General features: G+C 40.5%; 1 protein-coding gene across 2 annotated transcripts in view; it reads right to left on the reverse strand.

Annotated features, from left to right (window-relative positions):
• Positions 1-4,993: 4,993 nt before the first annotated feature.
• MOXD1 (monooxygenase DBH like 1) overlaps positions 4,994-13,936 on the reverse strand; it is a 51,871-nt gene continuing 42,928 nt past the window's right edge. For both annotated transcript variants that reach the window (XM_075748109.1, XM_075748108.1), the window contains 3 exons: positions 12,430-12,572; positions 8,840-9,008; positions 4,994-5,485 (listed from right to left, as the gene is read on the reverse strand). In XM_075748109.1, the coding sequence (XP_075604224.1) occupies positions 5,321-5,485; positions 8,840-9,008; positions 12,430-12,572 (477 nt within the window). In that variant the 3' untranslated portion in view covers positions 4,994-5,320. The remainder of the gene's footprint in view (positions 5,486-8,839; positions 9,009-12,429; positions 12,573-13,936) is intronic.

The raw sequence follows: 13,936 nt of genomic DNA on the forward strand, positions 1-13,936 counted from the left end.
GTTGTAGTATTTCAAGATAGATGGTCAACCTTCTCCAAAAAAGCATGCTCTGCAAGCTAAGAACTGCTGCAATATATATCTAGTTAGTTAGTTATCTATATGCTGCCTATGAGATAATAAAAGTTGATTCCTGTAGTATGATATGAACACAATCTTAATAATTAAAAATATAATAGAAAGAGTTTAACTCAAACATACCAAAATTAAATTGAAATAGTTTAACATAAGTCTGGGATATGAAAGCTTTTGCCTGTCCTAGCTAACACAAGCCGTGCTCTGTCTGTCCTAGACTCTTCCAGGAGCAAGCAATGAATCGCACAACGATTTTATTCTGAGCAAGTGGTGATAAGGCAGTTGCTACCATCTGAGCCTGTAACAGTATCACTTGCACACTCCCAGCATACCACCCTTCCTCTTTCTGAAGTCATTTATTTACACTTTTAGGTTTGTTTGCATTTAACTAAAAAGGTAGATATTTAACTCAACAAAAGACTTTCTTAAAAATCTCAGCAGTACAGTTTAAACCAGTAATTTTAAAAGGACACTTCAACAAGTATTTAATCAGCCACCTCTACACCGTTCATCAACCTTCCTAACCGTGCAGGATGGTTTTATCTCATAATGAAGACTTTGCTTCTAGGGCAGGTATTCACAGGGTACTAAACATTCTCCCTGCATATCAGAGCACTGTTATCCTGTATGTCCTGTATATCCTCCTTTGCGCTGTTAAAAAGTCCCACTTTACACCTTTACATTCAGCAGCCATGCATATTTAAATTCCAGGTAGTATATATACAATCCAACTGTACAGTTTCTTCAATTCAGAGTTCCCGTCACATATTAAAATACAGTTTTACGCAATTTTATGAGTGTATTTTAAAAACAAGGAAACATATTTCACCTACTTCTTATCAGTTTCATTGAGACCCAAGGCAATTTGCAGGGCAGCTGTGAAAGAGCCAGCGGCCACAGTCAGTTCCAGCCGTCCTCAGCACGACCAAGGGGGAAAGAGGAGCAAAGCCTCTGAAATCTCACGCACAGTCAACGCTGAAGTCACCACTGAAGTCATAAAAGACAGGTCGCGATCAGTGCTACAAAGAGTGGAAAGGCAGGACATGGTGCAAGCAAATGTTGAGTCAATGGTTCACTCACCACGGTTGTCTGGGAAGTTTCCTGTTCTCTGTGTATTTTTACAGCTGTGGCACCTGTAGTCTTGCAAGTTTTTACAGGTTGTCTTGAAGGTTAGATTTAGCATAGGTGCTGGAAGCAGGGGTTACTGTTCTCTTCTTTCTGCAGTTACACAAACCAGGGCAAAAGAGATTTTAGAACAATTACATTAATGACAGCATTTAAAAATCATTTTGCACCATTTAATGTTGGCACTTACACACTACACAGAAGACAATGGTCCTCCATGAGCATTACCTCATATAGGTAATACTCATACTATCCTACCTTGAAGAAGAGCAGGATAAATAGGAGAAGCAATCACAAATTTAGCAGAGAAACACAATTGTACCTGTAAAAAATTTTCAGTGTAACTGCACCTGTTGAAAATGCTTTTCAACACTGAAGCCTGCGGATACAATGCAAACCAAGCGGGTAATAGGAAGATCCATATCTGATTATGTGGGATCATTCAAGTGGTGATAGGTGTGATTCTTGCTCGGTGGTTTGGAAGAGCTTGTACTGAATTTTAGCATGTCTTCTTTTCAGCAGGATGCAATAACTCATCCTAAAATGGCCAGCTCTCAGAAGCAGACTGTAAGTCATGTTTTTAGACATCTTAAATCATCTTATGTTCACCTGATATCTTATAGTTCTCCTGCAAACTAGAGTTACCACAAAACTAAAAATTCATTTGGGGAAAATATTCTACTTTGCTAGTTTTGATGTACAAACGTAAATTATGTTCATATCTTTATCCTAGGTGAGTGCACTGAGCACCACTCTTTAGGTTTTGGTAGCTGGGGCAGGCACCTGCACCACAAGCACTTTGCAGGGGCTGAAGAAGGGAAAATTCATGGCTGCCCCAACCCCTCTGTTCAGCCTGTGCCAGGGCCGGTGTGCCCGCAGGACACTGATGCTCCCAGGGGTACCCGTGGCCCAGGAAAACCTCCATGGGGATGGAGGAAGCAACCCAGAAGAGCTCTCTGTGTCACAGCTGTCATTTTCTTCTCCCAGCCTTCCCCTCTGCTACAAGGTTCAGGATAAGTTTGCTGTCTCTCTCTCTCAAGCAAGACAGAGATGTGCCAAAATCAGAAATAAGAGGCGGAGAGCGGAAGGAGTGGAAATTCTTAAACATTCCAGAAGTAATAATTGGTCTAAAAATAGTCACTTTCTGGATGAAGGGAGGGAAAAGGAGAATGAGACCAGTGTTTCTGCTAGGTTTAATTTATTAAATTTGTGCCCCTTCAGCATCTGGGATAATACAGCCATACAGTCCCTCTTTTTAACCAGCCAGTCCAGTTACCAAGCCAGACGTCCCCAGTGCAAGGACTTCAGCCCAGCACAGTTGCACTCCCTCTGGCTGCGGCTCTGCTTCTCGCCTTTGCGTGGGTCCACACTGTCACCCAGCCTAGATGTGTTTCTTTCATAATGTAATGTGTTCATTGTTTTGAATCCTTTTAGTTGTAAATATCCCAGAACTGTATCACCAGTCTCTTTTTTTATTTACCTGTGAAGCAAAATTTTCCTTCCCGTTCCTCCAGAAGTCATAAAACAGTTGCAGATTGAACAAAAATGAACTTTTAGTGTATACAGCAGGTCTTCCTGATATACTGGCAGTTATCTCTCACAGACATCCTCTCTGAGCCAGCTTTGCATTACATCATCTCGTGGCCTGCTGGATGGCAACAGCAAACACCCATCTGTTCACATGTTCTTAGGATGGGTGCCCATGGAAAGGAAATCCCTGTAGATAAGAAACTGCATCAAATCAGAGAACAGCCAAATGAATCGAAAATAACCCTAGATCTGCTTTATCTTTGTTGCAAACCAAGTCAACATAGAACTGATGCCAGTAGCCCACATCTATTAGCAAATGACAGACCGCATTGCATGTGAAAGGGCTCCCCTGTCCAACACAAATGTTCTTTTCTCATTTCATTCCCTATTATTTTTCCCTTTGCTCCCTGACAAAAAGATGTTCCAACATGCCCGCTTTAGGCATGGGTTTAATTCTGAGAAAGTCCAAGGGTCCCGCTGACTGCTTTTACAATAAGGTGCACCCTTAGCTCTGTGGTATCTTAGCTGGAGGATGCCCTAGCTTTTCACCTTCAGAACCGATCTGTACACATAATCACTGGGGAGTTTCTTCTGCTTATAATTCACTATGACCATTAATTTGTTTTTCATTTTTCATCCAGTTCTATTCAGGAACATAAAACAGAAAAGCATAGTCCTTCTGCTGGCAGGAAGGATACACCTAAATAGTTACATTTTTTTATTGAAACTTCAGAGTTTTGACCCCCCCAAAAAATCTACCTGCTATTTGGCATACACCTTTTCCTTCATCCAGCACCAGTGTGAAGGATGGCAGAACATACCACTGTCCAGCTATATTTACAGCAAGCGACTGCCCAACAACAGTGAAGAGATTTCCCAGGATTCGGTGGGAGTTGCTCTTACGCCAAGTGCAGACTGCAGCATCAGGAAGATTTAGTAGGCCCTAAGAACCTTTATCTTCACGGCTCATTTTAAACTCCCTTTATGCATACATTTTGTAATAAGATTGTTATAGCTCCTAGAAGATTAATCTATACTTGATTAATTCTCTCATCTCTAAGTGAGGCATTAGCTGCTTCAGTGCCTCTCTTCTGTGTCAGTCACCACACACACTGTCATTTTGGCTATCCACAAAGGAGACTTACAAGCTCTGTGATGCTTTCCTTCTCACTTCTCACATACAGAGAAGACAGTTCCCAAATCCTCTCCTTATTTTCCTTCTTATGTGGTATTTCTTTGCATCAGAAGACCCTGCCCTCGTTAAGAGGTGCAACTGCATGGACAGCTATCAGTCATTAACAGTCAATGAACACAAATGTTCAGAAAACCAGTTTATCTCAGCTCAGTCAGGTTCTTGACCTGCTCTGGACTTACCACACTGCACAAGAGTGCTCATAAATGGCATAAAAAGTCCGTAACAAAGTCTGTATGTAATGAGGTCTACAGAGGTTAGTTGTAGTGCAGGTGTTGCAGTGGTCAGGGAAGCATTCTCCACATCCAAACCAACTTATTTTTAGTAAAGTTTCTCCAGCACTATGGAAAAATTATAGTTGACTGTAACTGGAGTGTGGCTACAAAAATAAGAGCGGTTTTGGATGTTCAAGGTCCTTTTCTACTGTGTTGCATAATTTCGTTGGGGAGCAATGCATGAGATATCTTTTGAGGATCTTCCCCGCCCAACACCATCTGAGTAAAAAAGTTGCAGATTTCCAAATAAATAAAAAACTTTACAGAACACACAAAAATAGCCTCTTAATGAACCATTTGGCCTATCGTGATGCTCGGCATGTGCTAACAATAGCTCCCGGCAGGCTCGTACTCCGGTTCCCTGTGCGTGCCAGAGCCTTGCTGTGAGATAGATCTTTACTGCTCCTGCTATCCAGATCAAATCTAGCAAAGGCGTGCCTACCCCTCACAAAGCTTTGCTCGCTGTGCAAATACCTTAAGACAAAAGAAACACGCTGAATTGCCAGGGACCGGGGAAGAGATAAAGAACTGAAAATGGGGAGAGAAATCCTGCCAAGTTGAAGGACTTTACAGCAATTGTTAGGGAATATTTGAGGTTCGTCCCTTTCACACCCATAGTGCTCACTTCTCTTAAGATGGGGAGATGGTCTGCAATGCGTTGCTCCCAGAAATGTCCTCTCATGCAGGTGTCAGTCAGACATGACCAAATACATGTTTGCAAGACCTGTCCATGCAGAAATAGTTTCATAACCTGCAGATGTCAAGAACCAAGACAAAATAATACAGCACACACCAGGTGGAATGTGGTTAACTAAGTTGCTTTTAGTTTATTAATTTTACCCATATACATAGTTGGTTTTGAAAACACCATGTGAAAGAATCAGGACAAAGTGTAACAAAATGGTACGGAAAAAGATTTCAATATGCAATGTGCCAGTGTACCTACTGTGTTTTATACATACTTTACATTGAAAACCAAAATACCCCACAGTTTTCAGAGGAAGTACACATTTTATTTTGAACTGGCGAATTTAGTTTATTAATATGTAAAAAAATAAATCTACAATAGCAACAGTGCAAACATCAGAACTTGCATGGTATACAGAACACAAATGAATAAAAATTATTATACAAAGGGCCCAATGTTTCCTATGGTACTGGCTGTGACATATACAACAAACAACAGGGTGGTGAATAAACTGCAACGTAAACAGGAAGTTGAGCTGCACATTACTGGTTCTGTCTTGTACGGTCTCTCTATTTCCGGGGGTAAAGCTGTCATGCCTTGAATCTGCAATTAACATAATAAAAATTGATCAGAGCTTTGTCACATAAGATTAGAAATTTGTATTTTGCTCTCTAGCTAGTTGGCAGCTTGCATGAGAATCTATCATTAGTTTTGTACTAGGGTTGTGACTCTTACTGGGGAGACATCAAGCTCCGTAAAAATATTAATATATTGCATGCCAAATGATCAGCCAGTGTGCACGCCCATTGTCCTCAGCTCAGAAACAGCTGTACATACTGGCATCCTCTCCACTAAAGCAAAGTTAGGCTTTTGTTGGTTGATTTGTATGACCTTATTTTGCTTTGTGGGATTGGTTGGTTGGTTTGGGTTTTGTTTTCATCTTTCTGACAGATAAAAATGGCAGTTTACCGTGTTACAGTACTATAGGAATATATGATGATATTTGAACATCTTCATCTGTACATACAAGGCTTACACTTGCATGTACAAGGCACTTAATTGTGCACACATTTACTTCACAGAATCACAGAGTGGTTAAAGTTGGAAATGACATCTGGAGGTCATCTGGTCCAATGTCCCTGTTCAAGCATGGCCACCTACAGCAGCATCATATTTCTGTATATTGAGCATTTTTTACTCTTCCCTTAGAAACTAGTGCAATTTTTATGGAGTTAGACTAACTACCTGCCTGTCCTGGCTTTGACATGAAATTGGAGAGATTTGGGTACACTGCTTGGCTATGCTTTTCCTAAATGTATTCCCTACATGTTAAGGAAAAGAAGCCATGCAAAAAAGTGAGCCCCTGGACACAAACATTTTTGGAAGTCTGAATGCCCACCTGCACAGCATGTGCTTGCTTTGGGTTTTTTCCATGTCGCAATTATCCTGCACTGCAGAAAAAAAAATCTAAAATTGACTTAAACTTAGCAAACACAAAGCTAAAACTGATCAAAGGACCATCCCTACAGAAGGATGAAGGTATTTTCAACTTACTTCCTGAGTTTCACATTTTTTTCTTTCTTGTAACAACTCACTGATTGTTTGGCCATTCAGGTTAAATCTGTTCTTGGTTTTCATGAGGATGACCAATTTAATGTAGTATCACTAATAAGGGAAAGGAAAGAGTCCTAATCTTAGCTTTGATGAATATGCCCTAGTCATTTCAAATAGGAAACTATGATTAAAAGAAAGAACTAAGGACTCCTAATTCCAGTGAGCTCACTCTTTGACTACATTCTTTATGTTGTAAGTATTGTTCCTTCATCCTGTAAGATAAAGGGGAACAGCATTTTCCAGAAAGCATGCCATAAAAAAAAAGCAGCCTATTCCCTCCTGATAAAATTTTGATGTGCTTTTCATCATCTTAACTTGTCCTCTGACAAATAATCACTGAAAGAGTGGCTACGAAGCTGCTACTGGCCAGCAGTTGCAAAGGTCAGGTAGTTTAACCAAAACTGGTGAATAGTCACATGTACTGTCAATAACTACTTTTCACAGGAGGTCTGCAGTGGGACAAATATTAGGAAAAACCAGAACCTCTTTGATTACTTATAGCACACAGTATTTCATTGACATCCCATAGGCAGAACAGTCTGATCAATGTTGGAAAGACCCAAGAATGCTGCTGCAGGAAGGGCAATTTCTCCACCACCTGAAAGCTATGCATGACCCACTCCAAGGCAGCATGGGCTGTTTTGTGGAGTGAGAAGAATGAGGCAAAGGTCCTTTTCTAGGGAGTACTTCACCAGTAGTATCTGGTATCAGCTTTATTAGACTGACCTAAAATCATGGTAGGAGATAAGCCAGTACAATGCGACAATATCTCCCCTGCTAAGCAGAAAAGCTCAAAAAAGTAAAATGGAGCTTTCCATGGCTCAAGCTCTCCATAAGCCAGCAGTGTATCCTTGTGATCAAGAAGGCCAATGGTATCCTGGGGTGCATTAAGAAGAGTGTGGCCAGCAGGTCGAGCGAGGTTATCCTCCTCCTCTACTCTGCCCTGGTGAGGCCACGTCTGGAGTTCTGTGTCCAGTTCTGGGCTCCCCAGTTCAAGAAAGACAAGGAACTCCTGGAGAGAGCCCAGCAGAGGGCTACAAGGATGATTAGGGGACTGAAGCATCTCTTGTATGAGGAAAGGCTGAGAGAGCTGGGTCTGTTTAGCCTGGAGAAGAGAAGACCGAGAGGGGATCTCGTCAACTCTTATAAATATCTAAAGGGCGGGTGCTTAGAGGAAGGGGCCAGACTCTTTTCAGTGGTGCCCAGCGACAGGACAAGTGGCAATGGGCACAAACTGGAACGCAGGAAGTTCCAGCTGAACATGAGGAAAAACTTCTTTACTTTGAGGGTGACAGAGCAGTGGAACAGGCTGCCCAGAGAGGTTGTGGAGTCTCCTGCTCTGGAGATATTCAAAACCCGCCTGGATGCGATCCTGTGCAATCTGCTCTAGTTGATCCTGCTCTAGCAGGGCGGTTGGACCAGATGATCTCCAAAGGTCCCTTCCAACCCCTACCAATCTGTGAATCTGTGAGTCTTGAATTTGGACTCTGTAAAAGAATTCAAGGAGCAATATATATTTTTCAGCACCTCCTTCAGGGATGATACTGCATGCACTAGTAGTTCTTTATAAACACACATCAACACTAAAGATGACAGGTTTTCCCAGCAGTCCTGTTAAAATACCAGTAGACATTTAAAATAAATAATAATTTCCTGGGGAATTATATTTTATCTTACAGTTTTATTCATCAAGAAAATTGGGAAAGGAAAACCATAGAAGATAAAAACTTCCAAAGGTGCACAAAGGAAACAGAAAATCCAAATGTACTTTTTTTGGGCCAACACTATAGACATCTCAAAGACACTAGACCAACAAAAAAGCAAGAGATACTGGAAGAGTCCTCATGTAACTTTAGGTAGTCTAGATGCCTGAGTTAAGAAGTAAGATTCTTGAGACTTCCTTATGCAGTCAATGAGCTTCCCCCCTACAGAGTGACGCAGAGAAGAAACTTGATTTAGGGATTTTGAATCATCCATTGCAAGACCCTATCGTAAGTCCCTGACAATGGAGGCAGCCAAGGGAAAACAGCTTTCTAACTTGGTCACCTCATCTGGACACATATAGTTACTATCAGTCCCAGACACACTGAAAGGCTCCATACTCCGGTTACTGATCCCAAGTGCTGATCAAAGCTTCAACCTTTCTATTTTTTTTTTAAATACTTCTAGAACTCAAGTTAGGTGAAAGCACTGATAAAACATTCTCATCATTTGTATTGTATGTAGATGCAATATAGCCATGTAAACAGTCTGAAGACGTATAACCAGGTACTTAATCACACCAATGAAGCACAGTAACTCACATTTGTTTCATGGCATTGTTGCTTCAACACTTAGACTTACCGACCATTCTGCATTATCTGTTTTTGAACATCTCACATTCACTGGTAGTTTAAGCACAAGTTCATTATAGGAGAGACCTTCTGATCTGGACCATTTGAATTTGTTCATTGCATCCATAAAAGACAAATTTTTATATTGCTTAGGACTCTTGATAATGAAAGGCCAAGTCCTAAAGAAAAATAAATACATAGATTTTAAAAAATAGATAAAAAACATCAAGTTGGAACTGATGAGAAAAAGCTTTTGGAGAATCTACTCAGAAAAACAAATCTACTATTAACATGCACATTGTGCCTAACTCACATTCTCAGCTAAGTTCTCTGCTACTGAAAACTGAGGCAGTTTCATTGATTTTAACAGACTTACAAAAGTTTGTCAGCAGTTTAGGACTTGCTGCCAGATGCTTTTAGAAATGAAGGACTTTTAAGTTAAGAAAAATAATTACAATCCTGTTCTCTGATCTACAAACTGAATATACAGCCAACACAAAACAGATCTTCTGTTGCAACTTCTCAAAAAAAACAAAAGAAAAAAAGCACCACACCCTCTACTAGGCTTGGCAGACAGTGTTGCAAAGACACGTTTGCCATTAGAAAGCTACTTTCAGGTGGCTCCGCCACGCTCTGGTCATAATTCAGATAATAGGTCAAAACTCAGCCTAGGACAGGAGCTGCTCTAACATGCGTTGGTTCGCAGCAGTGCCAAAAGATCAAATGAGAATAACTGGTGTTGTGGACATTGCCTTTTGGCGTGTCCCTACGTGCTGCTGTGAGAGATCTGACTATTTGCCTACGTGTGGGAATCCTCCCCATGAACGAGTGGGGTCAATCCCATTCCCCACCAACCAAAGATGTGGAAAGGGAAAGAATGAGATGTCTTGTCTTTCATTGAGAAAAGAAAACTCAGAAATAATAACGAAGGAAAATTAAAGCAAACAAACAAACAAACCAGCTAAAGAAAACCTTTTCCATTGTTCTTGCTTTGTCCTTGTTTGACTCTACTGGGATGAATGGCAACAACATGATGGACGGGTCAAGTTTTTAACAACAGAAAATCCAACACAGCTAGTGGAAGAATGAAAGTAAATAAAACTTTATCTAAGTAATGTAATTAATACTTTGGTTGGAGCATGAGTTATCTTTTCAAAGCACTGTAGACAGATCTATGTTATCTTGCAGTAGGCTGTCTCCCACTTGCTTTGGGTAAAGTGCTGCCTATGCCAAAGTTCTGCCCTACTCAACACCCAGGCACAGAGGACATAATTTTAATCAAGCACCTATTTTACACTATTGTGGCCCAGCTGCTTTCATCTCAGCTCCTCATGATTTATACCACTGTCAGTGCCACCAGACTGAGGGAAAAAAAAAGCGTTTTAAAGTGAGCCACAGTGCCTTGATCCTGCTTCCAGTTTGCCTTCATGTGTAAGTCAAGAGAGACTTTAAAGGAGTCAGTGAAGCAATTCCAGTGTAAGACTGACACAAGAGAGATGAGTATCAGGTCACATATCCTTAGGCTGACAGAGCTTAATGAAACAAGAATTGTGGATTAGGTCATAAATACTAGAGGCATTAATAATCTCTTCTTCTAATTACTATTCCATTTGTGGCAGACAGTCTGCATACTTACTCTATTCAAAACATCTTTATTTCCCCAGGCCAAATGTGCATTTTTTCCTTAAGTACAGTTATCATGAATGAACACTCAAGAGAGCATACATTTGTTAGAATGTTTTGTTTCTAAGCTCAGAAAGACTCTTTTAGCTAGGACTAATTTAGAAACTGTGTTCTCCCTGTATTAAGAGATTTTAAATAGTGTGGGAAATTAAGTAGACATTGATTGTATTGTGACTTTCTTCAAACTCTTCTGGCTTGGATATAAATTTCAGAACTAAGACCAGTAAGCCTGTACATCAAATTATTTTGCAATAATAGTTTTATATGGTTTTGTTAAGATAAACTGTATAAGGAAAGACAACTTTTAAAATTTAAACGTGATGACACACTATTAGTCTATCCATTTTATCTTAAAATCTTACTATTACCTTATTTTAGTGCAACTAACAATACAAATGTAATTCACTTTTCACCACTAATAGTGCATTCTACTTTCCATTGTTTGATTGTTTTTCTGCATTTCCCGCATTTGGGAACTTTCCTCTTTAGACTATTCTCACTCTGTTTACAATCACTTCTACTCCTGATCTGCTGTTGAGATGCTTTAATTTGAAGCACTCTAAGGAACACTTAAAAACTGAAATACACTGGTGATTCCTCCCATCTCTGACCTAAATTTAAATTTTGTATTAGACTCTGGAAATCACTCTTGCTCTTAGAGAGCAGTATCTTTGTGCAGGTCATCCCATACCATTAAAGGGCAGAAAACTCAGATCCAGAATGGGAAGCATTTTGGTCTTGCTGAGGACTCTCATGATGAAGGACAGCAAGACTTCTGCTGACTTACTAGAGAAACTGTAACACCTTTTTTAAAATTCACCAGCCTGTGGTTTACCCCAGCAGTCAGATACCAGCTGAATTGCACAGATCTTCACGGTGCAACTACAGCTCCTGAGTTGCCTAAATGGTAACAGCCCTCACCCCTTGCCATTCACAGAGGGGATGTTTAATACTTGTGGAGCACTGATGTAGACAGATCTTACAAAAAATGATATTACCTCTTTTAAGCTGAGCAGCAGGCCAATATTCAGATTCTTGTGGGTTATTTTTATTAGGAAGAAAAACTGGTGAATGAGCTTGGGGTTTTTCTTTCTGACACAGATTTACATCTCAAAAATGTGCAGTGTCCTGCTTCCCTGAACAGTAGGAGTCCAAGACTTGGGAGACATTACACAGACTGCAAGCCCCTGCAGCCAACAGTTCACCTAAAAAGCTCTTTTCTTCCTCTTGGCTAGATTCCTACCACTGGTTCCATGTTTTTCTCTCTCTTTACCTTGTATATCATCCTCTGACTTTTTATTCTTCCAAAGCCTCCAGTTTTCTCATTTCTCTCCATCATGATTTTATCTACCATTTATCCTTTGCTATGAACAATTTAATATTTTCTCAATCCTCCACTTCCTTTCTAACTTACTTCTTCCTCTTTTGTCCATTTTTGTCAGTGTCACTGAGACAGCATTAAGCTCTGAATGTGAGCAATAGTTATAAGATCTGGTTGCACCAATTGACTTCAGCAGAATTTCTGACAACAAATCTACCCATGCTCCCAAACTCTTTTTCAAAATGATCTCTATATATGTGAAACACTGATGTTTTGATAAATTGATAGATTTGAAACGTTGATATGACATTGATACATAGTCGTTTTAATGATGGTTGAGGTGAAAAAAACCTACTGTGAAAAATATTATTTCTGCAACAGAAGAAACTGCTTTTTTATTAAAAAAAAAAAAAGATGCAAAATAATTTGGCAGGAGAAATAAGAAGCAGCACAGCGTATTCACCAAAAAGAAGTTGCATGAGTGACCCTAGCATGAGTTAACCTACCAGAAAGAAATAAAGGCCATTTAAAAATGACCTTGTAATCCCACAGACAGAAACAGATGCGCTACACATATTTATAAATATTTTACTTGCCTGACTGGTCTATAGATTTCCTTAACACCAATGAACTGGAGTTGTTCCATTATATCTGGTATACTTGCACATCGGGTGAGGTTGATTCTCGGGTAGTAGAGCAGATACGACAGGCACATTTCATTCCTGGTGCTCAGACCACCCTGAAAATGGGATTTTTCTTTGAATCAAGATAGCATTGGAATCCCACAGATAAAAACACTGATTAGCATTTATATGCTAATTAAATGTGTATCAGGAGGCCCAATTCAACAGGTTTACTTTGCACATTAGGTTATCAAGTAGCAAGAAGTTATTACACAATCAATTACAAAATACACTGCAAGTTCAAGCAACAGCTCCTGAGCTTAAAAGACGTCAGAAAGAACAACTGTCAATAAAATAAGACTCCTATTATGCTGAAGAGTACTATCTGAGTTCAGGTTTATTTTCAGCTGTCTCCAAGGTACTTATAGCTACCATATTTCAGAAAAAGGGCTTCGAAGTGGAACAGATGTAGAAAAAATCAAGTAGGATAATTAATATGTTTAATAAGAAATTAAATGAGCTTTGCATAGGAAAATGGAGGCTGGGATGGAATAAGTATCTATATGGACTCTCCTTGTAAGTATACATGCAGATATAGAGTAAGAAAGAAAACATTTAAGTTAACAGATAATGTTGACTCAAGAACAAATGAGCACTAACTATAAAATAATCAATTAGAGTAAGATTTTTAGCTAGCAGAAGAAATAGACTCTTAAACAGACTTCTACTGAGAGCCATGGGGCAAACAACTACTTGAGAATTAATCTTGGTACGTATGGACAAGTTGTACGTTCCTAAATCCCATGTGGGAACAGTTCCACAAATCTCACAGAACCACAGGAATAGGAATGGAGAAGACAAAACACATGAACCAAGGGCCAAGAGCTAGTGTGGTCACCACACAGGAAAATAGGACAAAAACACAGAAGCCTTCGTTCTCAATCTTTTTTTTTCTTTTTTTCTTTATATACCTACTGCATGCACCTACATGCAAGCCATGATTCAGGGAGAGGTATCCCTGCGCTCTCTGAATGCCAGGACCAGGTCTTCCTTGCCGAACAGAAACCCCTCAGGTCTCACCTGCGGAGGTCTGGATCCAGCCCCTCCTGAGGAAGCAGGATGAGCCCCTGGCGAGGGCTGGCTGTCAGCAGCTACGTCCCTCCCATGAACACAGGGGGTCTGGCATCGCCCTCTGGTTTCGCAGTGAGCTGGCACAGTCCAGCTCATGTCCCAACAACCAAATTTGCTTCACCTCCAAAACCAAGAGGCCACATCACGATGGCTGGTGCCTGGCCTCTGCTCACCTAAAAAGCTGTGTTTGGGAGATCATGCGCAGCCATGTGCCAAACCTGAGTCAGACCCCCTTGACCCCGAAGGGGATGCTCACCCCCTCGCCATGGCTCTGCCTTGCCCGCTGCCGTGGACATGCACCCAGGGCTGCGGCACAGCCGCTCCTCGTGCCTCATGTACAAGGCCATGA

This window comes from Balearica regulorum, chromosome 3 (assembly GCF_011004875.1).
Source record: "Balearica regulorum gibbericeps isolate bBalReg1 chromosome 3, bBalReg1.pri, whole genome shotgun sequence".
Classification (NCBI taxonomy): Eukaryota; Metazoa; Chordata; class Aves; order Gruiformes; family Gruidae; genus Balearica; species Balearica regulorum.